This window comes from Camelus bactrianus, chromosome 7 (genome assembly GCF_048773025.1).
Source record: "Camelus bactrianus isolate YW-2024 breed Bactrian camel chromosome 7, ASM4877302v1, whole genome shotgun sequence".
NCBI lineage: Eukaryota > Metazoa > Chordata > Mammalia > Artiodactyla > Camelidae > Camelus > Camelus bactrianus.
In genome coordinates, this window is record NC_133545.1 from 43,510,031 (window position 1) to 43,537,083 (window position 27,053).

The following is a 27,053-nucleotide window of genomic DNA, read 5'->3' on the forward strand; positions in this document are numbered from 1 at the left end:
AGGGAACCCAAATTGTTTACAAGGGGTTGTAGGTATGTCTGTCTTTTCCTTCAGGAGATATTATCTCTACCACCCAAGGCTGAAAGAAACCTGCTCTTTTGTCCAGAGTAATACATTATCTGTATCTCCTATGGCTATTCACTACACATACCTCCTGGAAAAGATAGTTGAGAACAAAGGCAATCAGTGCTTCTGCTTATAAGATGTGCAGAAACGTGAGACACCCAGGGAGAACTGTCTTCCAAAACTTAATTTCTGGAGTCCCAAGAAACTTTAGGGCATGCTACCAGCTTGACACATTGGGTAGAAATAGAAGTTATGCCCTGTGAGTTGAGGGATCCTACCCCTCAAATTAACTACATATCATTGATTGTTTTTCCATTATAACTTCACTCCTTTGATTCAAGCACTACCTAGAAGTAGGTCCATTTTATCCCTTCATACTTTAGTAAATGGAGACTGTGTATTATAGGGAATGAATATTCCTGGGCTTAGAAATAGAGAGATGTGATTTTGAGCCTCTTTTCACCACTGACTACACTGGCTCTTAATTTCTCTATTAAATACTAAAAACTACTAACAGTGGAGAAATGCTATAAAAATTCTGAGATAAAGTGCTTACCAAACTAAAATTCTATTCCTATGTAAACATGAAAGCAAATGTGTTTTCAGATATATGAGGTCTTAATACAGTTACTACCACTGCATCTTTTTTCAAAAAAGTATGAAGGGATATGCTCCATGAAAGTGAATAAGTAAAATAAGAAAGAGGAAGGCATGAAATAAAGAAGATAAAGAGTCTAACATGGGAAGGAGGCAAAGGGAATTCTCAGGATGATGGCAAAGGGAAGCCTGGCAGCGGTGGGTATCCAGCAAAACAATTAGTCCAGGTTGTCATGGAAGGACAGAGGAGTCCATAGGGAAGTCTCCAAGAAACAAATTAAACTGACAGATTACAGGAGGTGTTTGACTACACTGAGAGGAGTTTTCAGTTCTAATGGAGAGTTTGAGAATGAGTTGATGACAGGTATGTAGAAACTCAAGCAACCAAAAATACAAAGGAAACTATAAACTTTTAGGAAATAAAAGATTGTACAGGAGCTATATATAATTGTATTACATGACTGAGCTGTAAACAATATTAATAGATTCCTAATTATGTAAACTTCAATTATGAATTTAACCTAAAAGTATGCTATAGTTACGTTAAGAAGATGGTGAAGGAGAAATATGTGTATGTTTTGGGAAGGTGTGTGTGGGATGTGTTGACAGGTAATTTCTTGCACAGAAGGAAGCAAATAGTGTTCAAAATTAAAAAAAAAATCTGTATAAGCACATTATTTCTAAAATTGATGTAAACACCAAAAGAAACAGCTAAAAGAACGGCAAGTGGTTATCACAAGGAAACAGAAGTAGGGATTGGGAAAGGGTGGGCTAGAGAACTGCTTTTTGTCATGTTTTACTTTTAAAATGATGTGCATGTATGACTTTGATCAAAATTAAATTTAACTTTAAAGTGTAATGCATTAATTGGCCCACTGCCAGTTAAATGTTTAGCAGAGATTAGTTGAAATTAGAGTTGGGAAGGAACCTAGCAGAATAAAGGCACATACCAGAAAGCAGAAAGTGATGCAATTAGGAGAGGTGTGATTTATATTTCTAGCTCCTTTACATGTTTTTTTCTAGGGCCAGTCTTGGTCACATCTTTGATCTCACATCATAAACTATGTTAGTTAAAACATAAATCACATTTAGAAGCTGTACTAACTTGTATGGGACACTAAGGTCTATATAACAAGTCACTACTCTAGCACATTAAATGCTATCATCTCAGCCTGGGTAAGATAATGCATCTTCGCTGAGTGCCTCATTCAGTATCCAGGGGTACCTTGACTTCCTGGAGGAATATTGCTGCATTGCTTATTGAATACATCTCCTTGGAGGTGGAGGAAAGAAGGCACTGGCCTTTGCTCCTCCTTATGTTTCTGTGGGTCTGCAGAATTTAAATTACCAGTCTCCTGGGTAAAGATGATGTCCAATTCAACATTCTGAATCACATCTAGCAATTGTTATTGCTCAATAAATATTATAGTAGTAATGCTTGGAGGGCTGGGATGCTTGCAGCTTAGACAAAACCGTTGCCAGTTATGTGGAAATTAACTCAAACTGTAGTCATATTTCTAGCTGGCTCTCAAGTGTTGAACTTGTTAAGCTGCTCATCATGTGGTACTTCTAGAGCTTTACTTTTCAGGGCAGTTCAGCTAATGTCGGTCTCAAAGCACTGAGATGGCTGCAGCTTCTGCCTTATGGACTATATGCGGTTTTTATAATCTATACTAATAAGCTGAGGGAGGTGGATGGTAGGAAAGAAAGGAATAGTATAAGAAAACTCTACTCCATTAAGAGTTGTCAGACTTCCACATTGTCTTTTCTGTTAATTTATTAAAGAACGTGAGCAACGATTATGCACAAAACACAGTGCTAGACTGTGGGGATACAGAGCTACAAAGACACAACCCCACATCTCAAGGAGTGTACAGTTAGGATAGAGACATAGTTATGAATACTAATTATAGTATCAGGCAGAATGTTCAAAAAGAGCACGTCTCTGGGGTTAGAGGATCTGGATTTCAATTCCCCGCTTGCTAATTGCATGGCTTTAAACAAGTTAATCTTATAGAGGCCTGTATAAGATAGAATAATAATGGTGATCAAATGAGTTAATACTTGCTTAGCAAAGTGTCTAGCACATAGTAAAGCAATAATAATAATAATAATAATAATAATAATAATAATAATAATTTCATTCTAAAGCAAAATGTCATCAGAACAAGGTGAAAGGAGTTCCTACTGACGGTATTGGGATAAAATTAACTAAGGAAGTGACAATCGAGCTGAGCACCAGAGGATAAACAGGAAGAAGGAACAGAAGGAAGGGGATAGCATTTCAGCATTTCAGACTCCGGGAATGGTATGAACAATGACCCAGAGACATGAATGTTTTTAACTTATTTAGGGGTCAGGTATGCTTGGGGGTTTGTAGTTAGAGGTAATGGCAGAGAGTGAAATGAATCCAAATTGGGGTGTACCTGGAATGCCATAGGAAAGGAATTCAAATGTTATGCTGTTGATAGAGAGAAAAGTTAAGAAGCTACTAGTTGTTACGTAGTTGAGTGGAGATGGGGAGGGCACATGTGAGCTTCTCTGTGGACACTGGGAATGTGGGAAAAACAGTACATACCACAGAGTTCCTGGGAGGACTATATTGCCATTAACTAAGGCAGAACCTAAAAGGAACATCTGGTTTACAAGGAAAATGATAACTTTTGCTGAGAAACTGGTGATTGTTTTAGTTCTCAAGATTATTAAAATTATTTTCTCAAGAAAAGATTTCTTAAGTCAATGATTATATGAATGCTAAAGTTTTAGAAAAAATTTTTTAAATTAACCATTATTATTTTCTTTTTTCCTTTTATTTATTTATTTGGGGGAGATAATTAGATTTATTTATTTGTTTACTTATTTTTATTTTTAATGGAGTTACTGAGGATTGAACCCGGAACCTCACGCATACTAAGCACACACTCTAACATTGATCTATACCCTCCCCCGAAAGCTAAAATTTTGTGTAGCTTTAGAGGCAATAGCATATGAATAATTTGACTTTCAAGTGGCCTGTGTGCCATGCCAGGAAGTCCTGTACTATATAATGAATTATGTTATATATTTTCAGCGCAAGAATCCATTAGCAATATTAACATGCCAGACACTCTCTACAACCCCTCAATGTCCCCTCATACCTTAACAGGAAGTGTAGTATCTAAGGTATGATTACCGATAATTTTCTAGGAAAAATATCTCTTCACATTTGTGTTTATTTAGCATTGCATTTGCTTGAATTACTGCCTTGTGTATATTTAAAGAATTTGTTACTGTCTTATCTATAAGGCATCAAAGGCTGTTACTAAACATTTACATAATGCTAAATTTGGTTGAAACTCAACAAACTGAATTTAAAGTAAAATCCCCCTTTTGGATGGCAGGACTTTTTTCCTCCTTAGTCACAGATTCACCCTGGGATATACCCTTGAATTCAGTGGGTATTGTACACACCTCAGATAGGAAGAAAGGGAAATAACAATTCACTTATGATTCTTTTTGATATTCATTATTATGGTCCCAGTTGGGTGATTTCTGTTACTGCCATCAGCTGTGACCTTGAACTCTGAAGGCTATAAGATGAGCTGGCCAGGAGTTTGGATCAAGGGATTTAATGGAGCCGAGTGGTACACCATTCCTATTGAGAAGCGTATGCCAACACCTTGAATCAGTCTTCCAAGATTAAATGAGTTTAGCTAACAATCAGATATTTTCCCACTGGCTTGCAAAAAAAAGCTTACTTTTCCCCCACCTGCTATTTCTAAGGTCAGTGAGAAAACATCAGAGGCTTGTATCTGGTAATTGTCAAATATTTTTTTTTGTTTCCCTGCTGGGCCCTTCCAGCACTAGAGTTACTGCAGGGTTGTTCATTCATTCATTTATTCATTCAGTATTTTTTATCCTCTTCCTGTGTGTCAGACACTGTGCTAGGTGCTATATACAAGGTGCTGAAGATAACAGAGGTAAAAAAGGTCTCTGCTCTCATGGAACTTACATTCTATTCGGGGAAGGCAAATCATAAAAACAAAGACTACGAAATAATAAAACAAGGTATGAGATAGTGATTGGATGAGAGGCTGCTTTAGATAGAGAAGTTCAGGAATGGCATATCTGAGGAGGCAACATTTGAGTAGAGACCTGAATAAGAAGGAGCCAGGCATATGAGCATCTGAGGAAATAATAAAAACTTAATTTGAGAGCAGTAGTATGTGCTCGATTAAAGAGGTAGAGCATCACTGATTTAAGGAAGTAGTTACTAGATAAGGGTGGGTGGAGAGCTTGCAGTTAATAAGGGTTTAAAAGCATAAACAACATGTAAACAACAGTTTCCACACCCTTAGGAAAAATATAGAGTAGTGAGGCAAGAAACAACAACTCTTGTCCCATTCTTAGTAACAGCATTTCTAGGTAGACACATTGTTGAGAACCACCATATCAGCTCTGCATGGCTTATATTTGGACTGTAACATGAGAGAGAAATAAACTGCAATCTTGTTTAATTTGCCAATATGTTGGATCTTGTTATGCAGCTGATCTGTATGCTGACTAATAGGTTAAAATAATGCAGGGAGTAACAAGATTGAAAGAAATTTTGAGAAAAGGAAAAAACCCACCTGTCATCAACTTTTTAAATACAACTATCTTAAAATTTGTATATGATCTTCTAAGCCTCATCCACATGCATGTTGTAACATAATTGTAATGAATTTATATACCATTTGACATTCTGATTTTTAGATTTAATCATATATGTTACATATTCTGTTTTAACACAGTTGTCATGGTTATTTTTAGCAGCTTTATGCCATTCTAAAGTTTTGCTGTACTATAATTTACAAATCCATTCAAGGGATACATTTTTTAAAATTAGGTTTATTAACAATCTAGTTTTTGATTTTTTGATGAATCTGGTTTGGTCTATGAGTATCTCTTAAACGCTTAGCTTGAGCCTGAAATATGTACATGTAGATGAGTATAATAAACAATAGATGTTAGCTGGCATTATTATTGTTGTTATTAGGATTGGTCTCCATTGTCTATCCCTAGAAATGGGAAAGTCAAGAATAAGATCTGGTTTGAAATGACAGCCGGGGCAAGTTGGAGGGCAATGATGCAAACAACCTTTAATGAGCTATAACCAATTAATTCTCATGTGCCATTTGTAAGACATCTAGTTGTTAGTTGTAAAATTTGTAAGTTGTGCTTTATTCTTCAGATGTTTTGGGCTGGACTGCCAACTCAGCCTCCTTCTGTTCATCTTTAACCATGTCTCCTCTCCCTTTCCTCTGATTGCTTTACCCCATCTTGGATATTCAGTGTTTCCTCTCTGTGGTTTCAGGCATTTGTGAGCTTGCTTAGTGTTCTGGATGTTCTAATAGAAATGGATCACTAAGAGGAGAAGTCCACAGAGAAGCTTTTAAATTTCTCATTTACTGTTGTTTTAGCTAAAAGTCTAATATGCCATTGAGTAGAGGTGGTAGGGTTTCTCATGTTGGTGGGTTCTTGATGGTAGAATAATCAATTAATTTGGGGTACTTCTGGTAAAAAGTGTATTTTAAATTTTAAAATTAAGTTTATTTTTATTAAAGTGATATTTTAATTAATGTTGCATATAGGTAATACAATCTCATATTTCAAAGACCAGAGAGTATGGAAAAGTATATAGCGGTGTCTCCCCCAACATCCTCATCAACCCAGTCCCCTCGACTCTCCTTGAAATTAACCACTGTTCATGCTTTCTTCCTTTTGCAGTTTCCTGCTGTCTATAAGCCAATATAAATGTAGATTCTGTTTTCCCTCTTTTATCACACTCTTCTGTATCTTAAGAAGCATCTTTTGAAGAAATGGATTTTCAGTGTATTTTCAACAAAGTTGAATAGATAATAGTAGTTTTTGGCAATATTATAGGTGTGATTTAATTTCAAGGGCATATTCAGAGCCTAGAATTTGGAATTATTTTTTTGAAAATTCATTGAAACATTATAAGGAAGTTTCACATAATATACTTTATACTGCTAAAAACAAAAGAACACAGTCAAGTGGTCAGGAAACAACTGGAAAATGTGGAAAATGTGTCAGATTTCAAAGTCCAGGTTTTCACAGCTGTGCAGTACTTGCAGCCCAAGTGTTCATGTCACTGAGACAAAAATACTGTTGCGGAGTACCCCATAAAAGATGTCACATTTCAGGTTTGCACTCTATCATTTCTGAAGCCCAGTACCAACAGTTAAGATCTGAAATCATTTATTTCAAGAGCATAAAGGGCTGATAATATGATACTCTTTTTACCTGTAACAGAAACCCCCACTCAAAGTGGCTTGAATGATATATAATTTTTTTCGGTTCATATAACCTGAAGTCCAATGGTAGATTAGGCTTCAGATTGATTGATACAATAATTCATTTCACCAAGGATCCCTGTTCTTTCTGTCTTTGCTTTCTGCTACCAATGGTGTCTAACTTCAGGTTGATTTTTCTCATTATCTCTACTTCCTACAGGAATTGGGATTATTCACTTTTCCCAGATGGAGTGGTGTGGAGTAGGGAAAGACCAGCAAGGAATACTGAACATCAAGGAGTTCTCAGGATCTGCCCTTAGCTGAGACTCAAGAATGAACCACCATGTGTGCACTTAGTGAGTTTTACAATGAATGGATAGAGAGCACTGTGAGCAAGTATGCTTTCCTTTGAGACAACAGTATCTTGCTCAAGATCAGGAGCTTTCAACTAAAACTGCACATTGAGATCACTGTGGAGATTAAAATTGAAAATACTCATGCCCAAGTCCAATTCCCAGAGATCTTGATTCATTTGTCCAGGGCTGGAGCCCAGATATTAGAATTTCTATGATGTTTTTTAGGGAATTTTATGAGTAGCCAGGACTGAGAACCATCTTATAGGAATGAAAGAAGTCCAGTACTCTTGGGAAGAATAAAATAGAGAAGTCAAACATAGGAGTAAGTTGTAATTCTTAATGAAATAATCATAATCATCATCCTAATAATAAACATCTCACATTTATTAAGCACTTAACATAAAGCTAAAAGTAGTCCATTATTCTAATGAAAATAAAGGCAGAATCAGACAACGCACATTTTACAATGATAACAAGAATAAGAAACTAGAAATACCTATACCACATTATCCTCCTTTCTTTACTAATTAACAACACATTTACTAATCTTTGTACATCCTAGTTGCTCCAACTTTTGGATCCACTCCTTCCCCTCTAATTCCACTGTTCTTGCCCTAAATCAGCACATCACAATCTTTTACCTGGATTACTGTGAAGTCTCCTAGTTGGATTTGGTATTTCTTCCCTCCACTTTCTTTCACAAAGCTTGAAAATGAACTGTCTCTTAGTAAAGCTATTACCATATCAGTCATATTATCCCTTTGCTAAAAAAAAAATTTCAAATTCCTTTGCCTAGTCTACTAATACTCTACAGTATTGTCCAAATCTGCACACACACATCCCTTTTTTTTCTGTCTTATCTCACACTTTACACTTTCATTCATTCCATGCTTTAGTCAAATTGAATTAGTCCCTGTATCATAAACACACCTTACTTATTTACCCATTACCATCCTGCTTAAACTACCTTTTGCATATACAGGTATCCTCTACTTTTTAAAAGTTCACTTTATGATGTTTTGCTTTTATGAAAGACTTACATTAGTACCTGTTTTTGCTAACTGAAAGAAATCCAAAGAGGATTTTTGCTTTTTACCAGACAAGGCAAAAAAGCAAAAATAGTGTTTGGCATGTGTTTCACAGCCAGCCATTACAGATGCAGTGCATGCCCCACGCAGGGAGAGTTCCCCGGGAACTGTACTCAGCATCTCAGCATCAGGCCGTCATAGCTTTGAACTGTGTCTGTGAGCATCTGTGCTTTATCTTGATTTATTTTATGCCTCCATGAGCAAGATGTGTCCTAAAGTAATTGCTCCTTTGCTTTACATCACTTCGGCTTAGGAGAGCTTTCACAGAAACATTCTACTTTTGGAGAGTGGGGGAATCCTGTAATATTTTCTCATAATTTAGCTGAAAATATTCTGTTTCTCAGAACTCCATAGCACTTTAACTCAATTTATCTTGTGGTTCATATCTTGTTCTACTGTGCAGTATGGTAATGTGTATACCTGACTTACGTTATAGACTGACATCTCTGCATCTTCCTCTTTGATTATATTTGTTGAATGGATGAATGGACTTTCCAGTTTCTTCTCCTTATGAACTTTAGACTAGCTCTGCATATTTCTATGGTTCCAGACCACTTGAAAGAGTTTAATAGGAGGGACTTGTGGTAAAAATGTCTCATGTTTCAGCTGGTAGCATGATAATATTTAATTATTTTCTGACTAGTTCCACAGTTACTATTTACAGGCATAACTTGGAGACATTGTGTGATCATTTCCAGACCACTGTGATAAAGGGAATATTGCAGTAAAGTGAGTGACATGAATTTTTTGGTTTCCCAAGGCATGTAAAAGTTATGTTTACATTATACTATAGCCTATTAAGTGTGCAATATGATTATTTCTAAAAAAAACCAATGTACATGCATTAAAATACTTTATTGCTAAAAAATATTAACCATCATCTGAGCCTTTAGCAAGTTGTAATCCTTTTGCGGTAGTAACATCAAAGAGCACTCATCACAGATCACCACAACAATGAAAAAGTTTGAAATATTGTGAGAATTACCAAACTGTGACACAGAGACATGAAGGGAGCAAATGCCGTTGGAAAAGACTTGCTCATTGCAGGGTTGCCACAAACCTTCCATTTTGAAAAAACCCACTATCTGCTTAGTACAATATAGGGAAGTGCAATAAATCAAGATATACATGTACTGAATACCTGTTGTGTGCCAGACATACAAATATAATTTATAATTCTCACAAGAGTCATCTTATTCTCATCTTTCAGAAGAGTCAACTGGTACTTAGGATAAATAACTTGCCCAAGTTCCTCCATAAATTGACAGAGCTGAAATTGCAGATTTGCTCTGTTTCTATTGAAAACCATACAGGACAGGGTTAAAGTTGAAAATAGAGATGGAGGCTAGATATCAGGGTATTAGTGGAGTTTTTTTTCCAGCTCATCTAGACAAGGTCAGATTCCCACCTGCTCATTTACACATCAGTCTATTCTGACTTTATTCCCAGTTCTACCAGGAAAGCTACTTCTCATCCAAATGTACAATTAAACAAAGAAAAGCCAAATCTGCATTTGATACCTTGAATCCAGCCCAATCCAATCCTGAAGAAACCATCAGAAACCATTAGAATTTAATAATAGGGACTGAGAAACATCAAGATGAGAGACTACAGAGCAGTTAATGAGAGATGAAATTTCATAGGGTAAACAAAATTGGTATCAGAGCTCAGCCTCTATATTCAGTCTCTTTCTTGCTTCTTACATATTCATTGGATATAGAAATTGTACCTACATGACCTCCAACTTTCAGTTTTAAAGTGAATTTGAATTTGTTACCAGAATATTTCTCAAATAACCAGATTAAATTTTAGCCTTCAAGATGTTTACCTAACATTTTCACTTCACACCCAGAGACAGCATTGCAGAAAACTATGAACATCAGTTGAATAAAGACAATTCCAGTCCTATAGGTTTAGACCTAGAGAATTAAACTTAATGGGAATCTGACAACCTCATTCTAAAGCTGTTACTAGAACAAGGTTATTATTTAGTTCAACAAAGAGGGCATCCATTTTTCTTACTCAAAGTTGTCCCAGTACGATAAATTTCTATCCTAAGTCAGTCTTGTGAAGGCCAAGTGTGAACATAAGAGGTAATAGCAGCAGGGAAAAAGCCTCCTTTAAAACTGTTGAGTGAGAACTATGGGTCCAATTTGATTTGACAGCCTAAGGGACATTAGGAGAGACAGTTTTGGCCATCAGATTTTTATGGTAGAGCAGAGCAGTAACTTTAATCCTCATATAAGCTTCATCTAGTTTTTGGATACTCTGTAGAGTGACGGTTAAACGAGTTCAGGATTGAGATTTTCAGAGTCAGAACTGCTCTACACCACACTTGCTTTTTTGTCTCTGAAGTAATGATATACAACTAGACAAAGTGGCTACCCAGGTACCACAGAGATTTTGTGATGAGATGTGAAACTAAAGATAAACCATTTCCTGGAATCTCTAATATACAGGAACTGCATTGTTTCCAGTGTACTATGCCTTGTATTGATGAATACCTTTGTTAGTCTTCATCTCTGTAGGCTGAGTCTCAGTTGACACATGTATAGGGAAGATACCAAATGGATCATAAATACAACTTTTGCTCTAAGTCAGAGAAAAAATTAGGTGACCAGAATAGTTGGCTGATATTTGGTGCTTACCAGGTTCTCAATATTCAGACATTTAAAAATAATTTCTGTAGGCTTTACCTTTTTCCTTTCCCAATTAACTTGAGAGTCAGTGACTAGATAAAGTAGGAAGTTTAAGTTCAATTTCTAGCACACTATGGCATTACTGTTGAGCAATTTAAAGTCTCTTTATTTTTGTTTTTTGATTTGTAAATTTGGGAGGTTAATATCTTGATCTCATAGGAAGGTTGTGAAACTAAAGTAGATTAATAACTAATAACTATGGAAAGGCTCTGAACAAATAATGAATCACTAAGTATGTTTGTTTATAACTATCTTTAAGGAATACTGAAATGTAAATTAGTACAAACCTTTTAGAAGGCATTTTGGAAATCCCTATTAAAATCCAGACTAATAATATTGGGGAAAGGGAAAGGTACTTTTACTTTTCACTTTATACCAGTTTGATTTTTTTTTTTTTTGCATGAGAATGTGTTCCATTATCACTTTTAATTAAATAACTTTAAATAAAGCATACTGGGCTACTTTTTAAAGAAGGAATGCTTAAAGGGAAGTGAATCATTAATGTTAGTCTTTATTCCTTAGAGCAGTTGAAGACCAATCAGTTACATAGTTCAGTCTTAATTTTTATTTTAGAATGACAGCATATTAGTGGCTCAGTTTGCCATGATAACAGCTTCAACTCAGACTATCATATTCTGTATTCTGACCATAGGACGTAAAAGCTCAAATAAAAATGCTTCTGGTCAGCCTAAAAGCACTTTCAAGAAACCCTCAAATGGCTGTGTCTTTCCATCTCAGATTTCTTCAAGCTGCACTCTAGTTGCTAATGCCAGGGAGAGCAACAAGAAGAACCAGAGCAAAAACTGCTTCCAAGTCTTCATTAATGCTGTGATAAATAACCTTCCGAACATTTCTACTATTACAGGAATTGTTGGAAAATCTTGAGGAGAGAGGAAAAAAAAATTAAAACCAACCTAAGAAAGGACCAGCTTTAGTAATATAGAGGTAATAAAATGCTTTAAATCTGTGCTTCACTTTTGTTCTCGGAAAATACTTTATGCTGGAAAATTCTGCTTAAATTTTGAGTATTCTGAAGGTCTAAATCGTCCTTCATCAGTGAATGTTGAATTAATTTTTCATATAAGATTCTTTATAACGTTTTTCTATTTTAAAATAATGTGATAAACAAACTCTCTCATCCAGTTATTTTGCATAATATATTCAAAATGCAAAGTTAGATTATATTAAGAAAATATGAAGGTTCAATTAAACTGCAGTTAAATTTGTGACTAATACACTTTCTTTGGTTAGTCAGTTGATCAGCTAATGCTCTGCTTTGAGCTAACAGAGTGGATTCTAAACCTAAGCCCCTGTAAGAAAATGCAATAGTAACAATTACTATTTTTAAAAAATTATTGTAAACTCATTTCTGAGCCTCCTGGCATATATGAAAAAAAAATAGATGTAGATTAACCTTCCATTATCTGGAGCTTAAAACAGATTGCTAATACTTCTAGTTCAGAAAATGCTACAATTAAATTTGTGAAGAAAGGTTTTATCAAACCAAAATGGAGAAACTAAGTAATAGACTTCATAACACACAAGAACATTCAATCAGGAGAGATGACCAAAGATGTTAGCAGCTATTCAAACAGAAAGTAGAGCTATTCCCTAAAAGTTTTTTTAAAAACAAATTCTCTAGGATTTCAAAGACCAGTGCTGTCATAGATTTTTGTTCTGCTGTTATTCAGCAAGAAGAAACATAGACAACATATGTGGCAGAATGCTAGTCATTCCCTAGTATCCGTTCTCCTCTTCTTCCAGACTAACAGAATTCTTATCTGAGCATGGGATCACTCTGAATAAATACTGCCCAGACCCCTTTGAGCAATGTTGCCATGTAACTAAGTTCTGGCCAGTGAGATGTAAGTGGAACTGTCCTATGACAGCTTGAGAACAGTCCCAAAGAAAAGGCTAGTAGTACATCCCTTTTTTCACTCTTTTTTGACATTCCTCCATTTTCCTGCCTAGAACACAGATGATGCCATCTTGGACAATGAAAACCTCACCTACAGAAATTTTACTCTAAATATAAATAAGGAAAATTGAAACAATTTTGGCAATCAGGAAGAACTTTAGAGATTTGTAGACCAACAATAAGTGGTGCCCTCTGATCTCAGAGTCTCAGTAAGAAAATGAATATGAATAGTGCATTGGTAAAAGTTTAGTGAGTGGATGGTAGGATCTAAAAACAGATGGGAAGGCAGACAAGCATGAATCTGAAGATGGGAAGAAACCCAGAGAGGTTCATCAAAGCTGGACTGCCATAGTTACTGCCTTTGTAAATATGATGTTGTCAAACTGCATTCACTAGTCAAGCCTTCAGCTGACCACTGGCCATTCCACAGGTCTCTGAGAGTAAATTATTGTTAAGTCAGTGAATTTTGAGAGAGCTTAGGCTTCATTTTTTGTGGCAATAAGAGTTAACTGATACAGTAGAGTTTTTGGATTTTCCTCTCTTACTCCTATTCTCCACTTACGGTTATTTTACTGCTAGATAAATAAATAGGTATGTAAGTAACTGCTTTTTTGGTGTGCCTAGATCATTAAGAAGCATGTGTTAACTAACCTTATTTTGTAAATATTTTTCATTATGTATGTACATCAAATCATAACATTGTACACTTTAAACCTATGCAATGTTATATGTCAATTACAGCTCTTAAAGTTGGAAAAATTTAAACAACAAAACCCTACAAGTTTCACCTGCTTGAAGAAGAATGAGGAGAAATTTTTTTTTGTCACTACAGTTAAGGTCATTTTCATTTATACTTATGTGGACCTACTCACTAGTTTTTCAGGCGAGTTGTTTTTCAACCGAAGCTGAGATACATGAAAATAGGACAAAAAAAAAAAAAAAAAAAAAAAAAGGGTGTGTGTGTGGTGGGAAAGGAATGAAAGAATACCTGAGTATAATAATATACAATGCAAATTCTTGGCAAATATATAAGGTAGTGCTTAAAATCCTGTAAAGATGTTTTTTTCCTTTGTTTGCTAGTAGTGGGACACTATAGAAAAAAGGGGGAATTTGTTTGAGCCTTTTAAATTTTATTTAATTTTACTTTTACTGGTCTTAAAGTAGTCATTTGTAAAACACTCCTGTTTAATATTGACAACTTTGAAAGTCACTGAAAAAAATTAAATGGCAATTTAATGTTAACAGCTGCTTATGGTTATCAAATCCATCAAAGCCCTTCATGAATATATTAGGCACAAACCCACTGAATACTGTTGCTGAAGACAGCTTGGTATTTTAAAATTGCCTAGTGAGAATAGATGTACTATAATAAGGGGAACAATTCTGATCACAACATACTATTTTGTTTTTACATATAGAAAGAAACCTAGACCTGTTTCTAATTATTTAATGTTCTAAAACCTCTACCAACTTAGCTATAAAATGATCTCTAAAAGTGTATTAAAAATTAGGCTTCATCTAAATTCATGTTTTTAATAGCTGCAACAACAAAACAAAAATAAAATAAAATTCCTGTAACAAAAATAATTATTATAGGTAAGGGTAGAGAAAATTGACTAACTAGTTCATTTGGAGCCAGTGATTGAACACTGATGAGTTCAATCCAAGCCAAGTGTGAGTCCACCAAAGTTTACTAATAAGGCAGTGATGCTCTTCACTTTGACTCTTCTAGAAGACTATCTCTTCATAAAACATTGGTAAGGACACTGTGGGGACCAGAGCTATCCTAAAGAAAGTGGAAGACACACCGCATAAAATATGCCCATGAACACCTTGCTAGTTTTACATAGCTAGTCCTGAAAACACTCCTTGGTAGGGCCATGCAGCCTGCCCTCTCTCAGGATGTTTTAAACTCCAAAATACTGTGTCAGTTATTGTCATCCAGAACCACAGTGTGCTTAATTCAGGTATTAGTCGACCTGACTTCTCTAACCAATCTAAACTAAAGTGCAAAGGGAGAGTTATCTGTCCACTCTCCTAGGTCTCTAATTGGTAGAATTTCAAGGAATGCAGGTTGGGATCATCGGTGGGAGTGGGGTAAACTGGGGACACTTAAATTACACCAGTAACTTGCATATTTATTTTCAGGTTAAGCATAAGGATAACTCTCCTTAAGTCCTTTATGGGTCAAGTATAAAATTGAATTTTCAAGGTTACTCAGTTGGGTCTTTGAGGTAGAAAGCAGAGATTTTGATGACAAGAATTAAGGGGGAGAATCAAAAGTTATTGTCTTTTTATGCATCTGCTTACAGTTCAGGGTAACCTTACCAAACCACAGAGGAGTAAAACAGTTTACATGGAGAGGACGGGGTCTGCTTTCAATCTTACACAGTAAAAAAGAATGAACATTTTCCTACTGCTCACACTCTGGGGACCAAACCTGATTAGTAGAAGGCAAGACAGGAGTTTGGGTGGATCTCTTCTCTGGAGATCACTTAGACTATAATACCTGCCTGTATCACTACAAGAGTAAGGCAGAGCCAAAAAAAAAAAAAAAAAAAAAAAAAAAAAAAAAGAGTAAGGCAGAGCCATAGTCCAATAGGGCTAGAAGGAATCAAAACAAATATGTTCCTTTACTAAAAGTAGGCAAGGCTAAAGGTTTGGTCTCAGAACCTAGGCAGGAGAAACTCAGTTATTAGAATTTGGATATAAAATCAGAGCCAGATTATCAGGACTGACCTTACAATGGTAAGGTCTCTGAGTATTGAGGGTCTCGATACAGGAAACCAATTTCAGTTAAAGGAGGAAGAGGGCTGTTACCTGGGCAGAGAACCAGGTAGCCTCTGACAAGGCTAAAATGGAATGGACAGTTCTCTCACCTTATTCCTAATTTGTAGAACCCTAAAGATACACAGCATTTTGTTAGGAACTCAAATCCAGTCCAGATTAAATCGCTTATTCTTCTTATATTAAAATGATTGGCTGAAGCAGCAAAATGCCTGAGTATGTGTTTGTGTATGCAAATGAGATGGAAAGCAAAAGAGAATGAATTTCCTTATCTTGCTAAATTCATAAATTATACTAAGATTAGGAACTATTACCTAAAAACTCAAAAGACAAGCTAGTGAACCATATTTATCAGAGCCTGAAGGTTCAGGTAGGTTCTGTATCACATCTTTTAAGGGTAAATGAATTCATATTCCAGAATTCCAGTGAGAATATAATTTTTTTCCTACCAACTGCCACACAATAATAAACTTATACCTATCAGCCCTAGAATATTCAAATGAAGAGAAGGAAAATATTTTTTAAATTTAGAAAGTAGAAACAAGCCTTCATTTCTAAAAAACTTTTAAAAGGGCTTTTACTAGATAAAAGACATAATAGGTTTTAAAAGTTTAAAAAATGTAGGCTACAAAATAAATTCAAATTTTCAATTGCTTTTTTTGTTGAATCCACTCTTACGATAGTATAAGTATATGCTTGGTGGCTTTGCATCTGTTAACCTGAATCTCATGATATTGCTTTTTCTGTCCAAATCCAGTTAGGGTGGACGACAAAAGAGATTCTTGTGTGAGGTTTGCGGAAGTGAAGCAGCAGTCATTTTGTAGCTCACGTATATTGCTTCTTATCTTCTAACCCACTTCACTGGCTTGAGGTAACAGCTGGACCTGCAACTGCTCCATCTTCTGCTGGATCCTCGTTTAAACTCTGACTCATGAGTCAAGTTTGTGTTTAACTCTGCAATGAAGGACCCCAGCTTCTGCAGCGCATCTGTACCACCAAGGTCAGAGGCAGCAAGGGCTAACTTGGGTTTTAGGTCATCCTCATGAACTGTGCTTCTGAATTCTATCTTATCATGAATCTCCTTCATCTTCCCTTCCTAACTCTGCTCTGTGGACTTCAAGCTCCAGCATCAGATGCCAAGATGCAAAGATACAGAGACAGTTTATAGAGACAGTTTAACCACCTTCCACAATTATGTAGGGTCAAATCTCTGTAACAAATTCCTTTATATTATCTATCTCTATCTTGATTCTCGTGGTTTTGCTTCTCTGATTGAACCCTGATAGAAATTGGGATAGTGACAATACAAAATGAAAAGGAGTCCTTTGACCCTGTGAAGACCATTGGCAGGAAGCAGGCTGAGAAAACTATTCAACTGAAAACATAGGCTACCTTCCATGAAAAAGGAAGGATGACTCAGAGGGCAGAACTGAGATCGATGAAGAAATTATTCCAGGTGAGAGTAGAATTTTGCACTAATCAACGAACTTCCACATTTTCCCAGTTGGATTTCAGAATTGCTGTGAACCAGTAATCTCTGTATATGTCTTGTTGTTCCTACCCCTCCAGAACAGGAATGTTTACAGTGGTTATCCTATGCCTGCCCCACTGTTGTTATGTGGGGAGCAGATAACTTGTCTTTTTACTTTGGTCTCAATATTGAGAGAACTGTACTCAAGGAGCTGTACTTAAGGAGCATCATCCATGCTTGGATTTGATTTAGATGATGAGATTCTGGACTTTGAGCTGACACTGTAATGGGATGAAGCTTTGCATGTAGCTTTGGGAGAGGATGGGTGTATTTTGCACTGGGATAGACGTGATTCACTGGGAGCCAGAGGGCTGACTATGGTAGCCAGCTTCCAATATGACTCCAGTGATTCTCATCTCCTGGTATTCACAGCCTTATGCAGTCCTTTCCCTCTATATACCCAGTTTGGTCTGTGTGACCAACAGAAGATGGCAGTAGTAAATTATGCCCCTTCTGATATTAAGTCACAAAGACACTACAGATTCTGTCTTGGTTGTGCTGCCTTTTGGATCACTTGCTCTGAGGAAGCCACTTACCATGTCAAGAGGACACTCAAGCAGCCCTGTGCAAAAGTCCATGGAGTGAGCAACTGAGGCCTTCTGCCAACAGCAAAGGGGAACAGAGGACTCCAGCCAATAGTACTGTAGTTGAACTTTCTTCAAAGCTGATCCTCTAGCTCTGGTCAAGTCTTTAGATGACTGCAACCCAGCCTATAGCTTGACTGTAACCTCATGAGACTCTGAGCCAGAGCCATCCAGCTACACTGATCATGGATTGCTGACCATCAGAAACTGGGTGAGATACTAAATGTTTGTTTTAAGCTAAGTTTTGTAATGTAGCAACAGATAACTGACACAGTGCCTAAGTATAAAAATAATCTTTCTTCCACATGCCTATGAAAGCCAAATAAAGATAAGAGAGGCAGAGAAAAGTAAATTGTTTTAGCTCACTGTTTTCCTTCAATGCTCATTTAGATTCTTTTAAAACTAAGCCTATGGGCAAGTAATTATTCAGCTAAGCTAAATTTGGAAAATGTAAGGAAGGGGGTTAGCTTTAGTTATAAGGAAAAATATATGTATACACACATATACACATATCTTCTTTGAACTGAAGGATTTACTTTTTTTTAAATTGAAGTACAGTCAGTTATAATGTCAATTTCTTGTGTACAGCACAATGTCCCAGTCATGCATATACATACATATATTCATTTCATATTCCTTTTCATTAAAGGTTATTGCAAGATATTGAATATAGTTCCCTGTGCTATACAGAAAAAACTTTTTTTGAAGGATTTACTTTTGAAAAGATAAATTATGAGATATTTTCCAGAATGTAGTCTTTTCTTGGCAGAATGGTAAGGAAGCTTAGGCTGTCTCTCTCAGGTTCAGATTTAAAGTTTCATTTATTGTTCCTTTTTACAAAATATGACTAGTTTAAAGAATGTGAAGTATGATTTGATTTCTTTCCTACTTTTGTTATAGAAACGTTTGGAAACAAAAATATTTCTTCTAGCCTCTCTCTATTTCTCTTTGTGTCTTATAATCAATTTCAGTAACTTTAACAATAAACGTAAAAATGATAGAGTATACAAAGCATTGCCCAAGTGAATCCATCAGGAACCTGTGTCTGAGAATGGTTTCCTAAATAGGGGAAATGTGTTTCATACAAAGAGTCCATTTTCTGTTATTGCCTTTTTTATTTGGACTACAAGATGCTATATATTTTAAGGCAATCTTAATAGTTTCCTGTCTCTCACTAACAAAAATGACTTGTCATAATGAGCAGTGTAGACAGTGTCCATTTGATCCACTCCAGAAAGCTGTCTATTTGATACAAGAGTAAATCACCTCAATTCCTTTCTGGAATGAGTGGAGTGTAAATAAATAAATGAGACACAAGAATAATAAAAAAAAATCTGGTCAGTTCTATCAGAAAGAAACAAAGGATAGGAACATTTGGATGCCTAGTTTAATAAAAAATGTGACAAGACAAAGAATTGTATTTGATAACTGTAAAGGGAGGAAGAATCACTAATATGTCCATAAAATATTTTCTTCTTTCTTTAGGAAGGAATATAATTTTGCAGTTTAAGAATAATAATTCTCAATTCTTTGAAGTTGGAGGACCTGTGTTGTAAAATGACTTTTTATTTATTTTTACCTCCACCCAAAAGAATTCTAATTTTCAGAGATTTTTTTTTTATAATTCATCACTCTAAATCTGAGTAGGAATTTCAGATTCCATTTTAGGGAATAAGTTTGTTTTGGGGGTCTTTTTTTGTTGTTATTTTGTATGTTTTACTTCAATTGTAAAGTTTTTGTCTTGTTTTTTTGTTTTGCTTTGAAAGAACTCCAAAATGTTTTAATTTTTCCTTTTATAATTAATGTTTGATATATTTCCTAGAGAATTACAAAAATGTCTTGCATTTGACTACTTAATTTTTTACTATTACTGTTTGAGATTGTTTTGGTATTAAATGTTAATAGAGCCATTACTGTGTTAGGTTTTGGGTTCCACGTGGGGATGAAAGGTAAATTATGACAAATCCTGTACTCTGTAGGAACTGGAAAGTAGTAAAGTGACTCTCAAAATCAAATCTCAGGATGGTTAGTATCAGAACCACCTACTGGGCTTGTTTAAAATGCAGCCAATCAGATCCCATCCTAAGCAGAATCAGTTTCTAGGAGTGGGACTTCACAATCTGCATTGTAATAGATTCTCTCTGTGATTCTAATACAAATTAGTTTAAGGACCATTGATCTAACGAGGGTTGGAGGGTAGAGGAATAAACAATTTAACACTGCAACTGGAGCCACAATACAATCTTCAAAATACAACGGTAGCATCTGGGAAAGGCCTTTGCCATGGCAGTTCCTACCTGAATTTTATATATATATATATAGTTTTTTTTTACACGCACACACACACTTTATTTTAAAGGCACTAGAACGCGCCTTTCGGGGTTTTAGTAAAAACCTAAAAGAAGATTTAGAGATAGGAGACAATAAGCATTTGTTAATTAAATGTTCAGGTGGGAGTAAACAGTTTTTATAATTCCATTCTATTAATCACCAGCAATTTTATTTTTGATGCTTATAAGAGGTAAAATGGTATCTGTCTATTTAGCTATCTGTGACTAGAATTCCCTGCTCCTCATAGTGGGGTTAATCAGTCACCTCAAGAATCTGAATTAGGCACAAAGTAGTGTTAAGAGCCAATCAGAGTGCTCCCTGGAGCGGTTGCAGACTGGCTTCAATGGAAGGACTGGCGGAAGATGGAACTTTGTTACTATCATTCAATCGGACAAAGAAGGCTATAATAGTTTCGGGTGGTCGAAAATTCCATGTGGGGTACTGAGCGAGGTGTTACTCCTTGGCGGGGCTGTTTAAGGGCCAGAAAGTCTCTTAATCGGGAAATCTGGAGGAATTTCAGATGCCTTAACTTCCGGGATGGTGGAGAAATGCTCAGCAGTTGCGGTGATACCAGTGGCCAAAATGGCGGCGGGGCGCTTCAGGGGCCGGATCAGGTGATGCAGCCCCAGTCCGCTCCCTTCCCACCAGCCGCTCCTCCTCCCGCGCCTCTACGTAGTGGTGGGTGTGGCCTGCCCAGAGGCTCTCTCAGAGGCTAGGAAAACCAAGGGACACACATGCGCAGTTGGGGTCCCTCCGGCCTTTCGGGGCTCCTCCCCGCCCATCTCTCCGCCCCGAATTGCCGGGCGGGGCTAGGCCGAGAGTCCAGCAGCTGTAGCGGGGGCTTTAGTGACTTCCTTGTTGTGAGCTTCGGCCCGGCAGTGTCCGGAGTTGTAGCCCCACTGTCCTTCCCGGGACCGCTAGCCCGAGTCTAGGTCGCAGCCGCAACCCCAGCCCGTCGGTTCCCCTTTCAGCACAGATCCTTTCCCCGCACGCCCCGCGCTCCCTAACATGCCCAACCCCAGCAACACCTCCTCTCCCTACCCCCTCCCAGAGGAAATTAGGAACCTGTTGGCAGGTAAAGAGCGGGAAGGGGGCGGGTAACGCGGCTGGGGCGGGGGCGAGGGGACGGCGAGCGGGTGGGGACAGAAGCATTCGGAGTCTCTTCCCTCCTTCTCCTCGCTCCCCACGTCTCTTGCCCGGAGGGAGCGGGACTGGGAGTAGGGAAGTGGGCTCTGAGAAAGGGAGTGGGCGTGTGTGTTGAAATTTGGTGCGACGATGGTGGGGAAGCCCGTCTTAGTGGGCTGCACTAACGCGTCCAGGGCAATTGTGTTTCCGTCGGGAAGACGTCGTGTGGCGGGGGGTGGGAGGGAGAGAGAGAAAAGTCAAAGAACTAGTTCTCTGGTCTCCTGGCCGATGGAGGGGAAAGAGGTTCCTGAGCTACAGGGGTTAGGAGTTAGGGGTTATGGGACCAAAGGATGTGACATATCTATAACCCCCGTTTTTCTTGAACATTCAGTCAATCATATTTGAGACTTTCAAAGAGGGCCTGACTCTCAAATGGCCACTTGTCTTCAGCCTGAGTAACATTAAAACAAAAAAGGAAGGATGTGTTAAAGTCCAACTTCCTGTGTCACACGATGAAATTACAGTACTGCATCTTTGCACCCTCATCTACCCTCATCTTCCCCTTTTCGAGTTTTAAATGACCATTTACAGGAACCTGGGAATTAAAGATTCACTTTTCAAGGCTACTGTGAATCTACTACTAGTTCATTAATGTACTAGATATGGAGATGTGTATTTTCACAAAGGGTCAATAAAAAATTATATTTCTGCCCAAGGTAGAAAATACATCTTTTTAGTGTAGCACATATCTTACCTATCCTGATGCTCTGGAATTCTTCCCGCTATTCACTTTGTCATGTGTACATCAGAATTCTGGATGCTGAATTTTGATTGTTTTGCTTTTGTTCAGTTGTCTCTTAAGTGTCTTTCAATATTTGGTCACAAATAACTGGATTAAAAGGGTTTCTCTTAGATGCCTATGTTACAAGTCGCTTATTTTAACTCTTAAAAAGCAATATTTAAAATGTGACATTTTATGCAGTAAGTTACTGTTATAGTACTCTTGAGACCAAATCTAATATGCTGTTATACTATTTTGGTGGTTAGCATCATAGATATGATAAGAAAATAAAGCCAGTAGTGTATGAGTGCAGACTTATGTTTGTGTGAACAAGACTGCAGTACGATGAATACATTTGTGGTAGGATAGTGTTATACTCTAAGAAATGCTTGTTGTCATTAATGGGTACTACTAAAGGAAATGTTGAAGGAACTGCAGCTTTTATTCTATTCTATGCAAGTTCAAATGAGTGCTAATTTTGTTTTCCTACATTGTTTGTGGTTAAAGTGCTGGAATTCCTTGCTTAGAATATTATTTTAGTTACCAGGTCAGAGAACTGTTTATCATAACTCTAAAAACAAATGTCACCATTTTCAGGATATTCCAGGTCTGAATTTTTGAGCTTAGTAAGTTAAGTATATATTATTTATAACTTAAGATGATTGATTTCTTGAATGCATGTAAGCACATTTGACTGTCCTTTACGATTGAATTAGTGCATTCTGTTGATTGTTATTTTGTAGTTGGCTTTATTCCTTTGATAACTATAAGTTGAAAAAGCTAAAGCTCTAAACCTTTCTTAGAAACAATGATCAGTACATACATGTAAACTAAAAATATATGTGCAGTATATTGTATGTATGTATTTACATGCAATATATTGTATACATGCAATCAAATTGTAACAATTCTACCTAAGAAAACTGAAAAATGAAAGAACAAAGTTAAGTATAGACCCCTGGGTGCATGCTTTTAAAGCTTGACAGCTCCACAGTAGACAGGTGTTATTTGGACCCATAGTCATACATTACGGAGTATGATACATAGGTTATGAGTTGCTTTATTCTCTGATCCCCATATATGACAAGTATTTCACATAGCCCTTATTTGTGTGATTTATTTGAAAGCTCAGAATTACATAATATTTAAATTATCTGGCATTATTAACTTCCTATATCTTTAGCCCTCTCTTAAGTCAGGTAATAATATCTGAAATCAGCATTTTAAAAATCACCTTATTGACATTTTTAATATTTCATGTTATTAAAGCAGATCACATATTAAAACACACGAAGTATTAAAAACAAATATTAAAACATTAGAATTTTGGTGGTTATAAATTTGGCTTATACTTTATTTTCAGAGGATATTTTCAGGAATTATGGCTATGAGGAAATATAAATATACATGAGATATATTTTAAAGAAATGAAACAACTGAACCGTTGGTTTTCAGTTTTCTTAAACTAATCATTCAAAGAAAGTTGTTAACATTTTATGATTGACTGTAATTAAAATTTTTTTTGAGGTAGGGACGGTTTCAAGAATGCTTTCAGCAGTTTTTCCACATTTTTTAATCCAGAAAATTCTGTTGGATTGTGCATGATCATTTGCATTATTCAAGTGTTTGGGGAATAGGACATGGTTAGACTTTAAATTGCAAAAACTATAGAGGAAGAGTTGGTATGGGGTTTGAATTTTTGAGATATTGCTGGCTGACCTAGTTCTTTCTTTGAAACTAAAAAGATACTGGCAGTGGTGGTTGTAGTTAATAGTTAACTCTTAGAATGCACATAGCACTGTTCTAGAATTCCAAGGTAGAGAAGTTGAGGAACTAAACTTTTTAGGTGTTTAAGATCCCTTGCTTTCAGAAAAAAAAAAAAAAAAACAGAATATGAAGTCAAAAGATAATGTCTATGAGAAAAATGTTGTTTGGACATTTCCCTTTGTGTTCCATGTGCCCTTTATCCAAATCACTATGTCATATGTTTTAAATGTTTGACATTTCAACTGCTTCATAGAGGTAGATGCTCAAATGTATTCTTATCAATTTATTATTTTCTTTCTCCTTATTTTTCTTCTGATTATAGAATTTTAGGCTTCCTTTTCAATATTTGTTTTCCTCTCCTGATTCCTTCTCTTTTTTTAAAAAAAAAATCTGTAGAAATGCAAAACCCATAGAGGTTATCATTCTTAACTCACATTAATGATGCTCTTGAAAAAGTGGCTGTACAGTTTGACTGTTGGTTATTTATATTTCTGTGGATACGAAATCTTTGAAAGCCCATACTTTAATAAAAAGTGTTGAATTATTTGTTTATTCCATTAATAGAAAAAGGTTTACAAATTTTTACTGTTGTTTTTCAAGAACCATTTTTTTAAATAGAGGTATTGGGGATTGAACCCAGGACCTTATGCATGCTAAGCACGTGCTCTGCCACTGAGCTATACCCCCACCCCCCAGATTTTTGTTGTTAAAAGCAAATTGTGAACTGCGCTATGCACTACAGGCAACCTTTAGTTTTTTTTCACAACAGTAGAAGAACAAGTTTAGCTTGGATAATTAGAATCAAAAGATAATCCCAAATCTTGTCCATTTAATCTTCTCCCACATCCAAATATTTTGAGTAGGATAACAGCAAGAATAATCTTGATTTATGTGAGTTTTTCCTTCAGGCAGGCAAGAAGGTGAGAGGAATTAGAATCATTGTTCCCATCCCCCCTTGATTTGTTTAATCTCCCTTGAATACTGGAGTGGTTTGCCATCAGGTATTCTCATTCATTTGTTTTAGAGCAACATACTTGAAAAGGAAAGCTGTAAGAAGATGTTAGTATTTTTTTATTAAGTTAGAAAATCAAACCAATGTTGAAAGAAGAAAATGGTGGTTGTCAGTATGTACTCTGAAAAATCAAAACCAAACCAAACGAACAATAAACAGAGTCACTATATGGTTTCTGCAAAGTGACCCTGAGATTTTGTTCACATGGCAGTCTTGATTATAAATATTGTATTTTCCCCTTTTGGGGATTTCCAGGACATTTTTTTTTAACCTTTACACATAATTGATAATCCCATTAAGGGCACTAGGTAAAGAATGCAATTCAGTTGAGATAGAGGTAGGATTTTTTCAATGCTGAGAATAGTATGGTTTGATTTCCACCTTTCCAAAGTTCCATTTATAATTTGGTCAACATTTTGGTTTTATTTTTCCTATGAGAATCATTTATGGTATGTCTAGTGTCCCATAACTTCCTTCTGGGGCATTGGCTGAGTATGTAAAGGGAAGAGTGCCACCTACTGAGTCACCAATAGTCACCTACTTCTTTAGCACCTGGATTTTCCTATGGAGGAAAGCCCGCCCCATTTTGGCAATAATGACTAATGAATTTAAAGTTGGTATGAGAACATTTGATCCTACAATGAAATCAGTCTGTGTGTGACACCTCTAAGATTTTTCTCTTCTAGAAATAGGAATATATGTTTGTAAATCAGTGGACCAGAAATGTATAATTTCTTGTATGGGTCAGATAACATAGACGAATTAAGATGTGATGTTAGGAAAATCATTTGCCTATGTTAAGTGTACAGTAGCCTACTTTTTCTTGGGTGGGGATCTTTGGCTGGCTTATTGTTTTCATAGTTTTCCTTTGAAAACATTTTTCATCTCAGATTACTAAATAATGCTCTTGACAGTATGCTGGTATGCACAATTTTATAGTTACCCAATCCAAATTATCACTGGTTTTCTTTAAAAAAAAATCTAAATATACTGAAAAAACGAGAAGTATATACAAATTTTCTAAATGAGCTTAGCTCCACGTTATCAGCATTAAAGCATTACTAGGAGGATGATAGAAACAACAGAGTAGGAGAAGCCTCTGGTGATTTGAAACACAGTTCAGTCATCTCTCATAAATTTAAGATTAAGTGTCATATATGGGTGATAAAAGTGGAATAGGCTAGTTTTTATATACTCATTATTCACTTAGTTTGTCTTTTTCAATTAAAGCCAAGTCTGTCTTTTTCATTCCACCGAGTTTACATTTCTTTTTCAATCACATAGTGAACATATTATAATAGTTGCTACCTAATAGTGAATATAGTGTAAATCTCAGACTAATGCTTTATTCACTGTGGCTTCTGTGAAAATGTGTGGTAAAAAAATCGTGATTATTATAAGGTACTATTTATCAAGAGTCATCTTTTTGAGGTGAAAGATGTTCATCTCTGTTCTTCGACAGTCCACTTTTTCAAAATAAATCATTTAGCCTCCAAAGCCAGTTTTGAAAATTTTGTTAGATGATTGGATTCTAAGACTCAGGTGTATTTTACCTGTCATACTGTGAGAACTCCTGTGCTTGTTCATGTCTCTTCTTCCATGTTCAGAAAGTCCACAGTTCAACTATAACCTGTAAAAGTGCTAGGTAATCCAGAGAAAGACATTTATTAGAGCAATCAATAACTTTAATTAGCCATTTCCCAAATTTGGGCATTTGGCTTAATTGATCTACATGTGCCCAGTTTAACTGATTTTTTATGTTTCCACCAGAAGGTGTTTGATCAGACCATACCCTCCTTTAACAGAGAAGAAAGGCTTATCTTTTTGTTTGGATGCCAGCTTAAATTCTAGGCTGGGATCCTTACCACATTAAGTTTAGTGATAGCACCTCAGTGAATACAAAGTGAAACCTGGCCCAATTCATAGAGAAAGATGTGGAATTAAGTAGTAAAGCCATTTGGGGTATGGTTTGATTGATTTTACTTATTTTATTGATCTGGGGCTCAGCATATGATAGTGAATTCAGTCTAATTCTTGTCCCCCTCTCCTCCACAATTCAAGCCATCACAGAGGGTGTGTGTGTGTGTGTGTGTGTGTGTGTGTTTGCCCCTTGCTTGCCAACCCAGGTAAGTATTG

The 27,053-nt window shown here is 36.3% G+C and overlaps 1 protein-coding gene across 6 annotated transcripts in view; it reads left to right on the plus strand.

Moving 5' to 3' along the window:
* The window catches only part of SKAP2 (src kinase associated phosphoprotein 2), a 291,337-nt gene that overhangs the window by 119,493 nt on the left and 144,791 nt on the right, over positions 1-27,053 (plus strand). Inside the window, exon 1 of one of the 6 annotated variants that reach the window (XM_074367325.1) lies at positions 21,013-21,307. The exons of the other annotated variants lie outside the window; for them this stretch is intronic. Coding sequence (XP_074223426.1) covers positions 21,241-21,307 — 67 coding nt within the window. The 5' untranslated portion in view covers positions 21,013-21,240. Of the gene's footprint in view, positions 1-21,012; positions 21,308-27,053 lie in introns of those variants that run through there. 6 annotated transcript variants of the gene reach the window in all.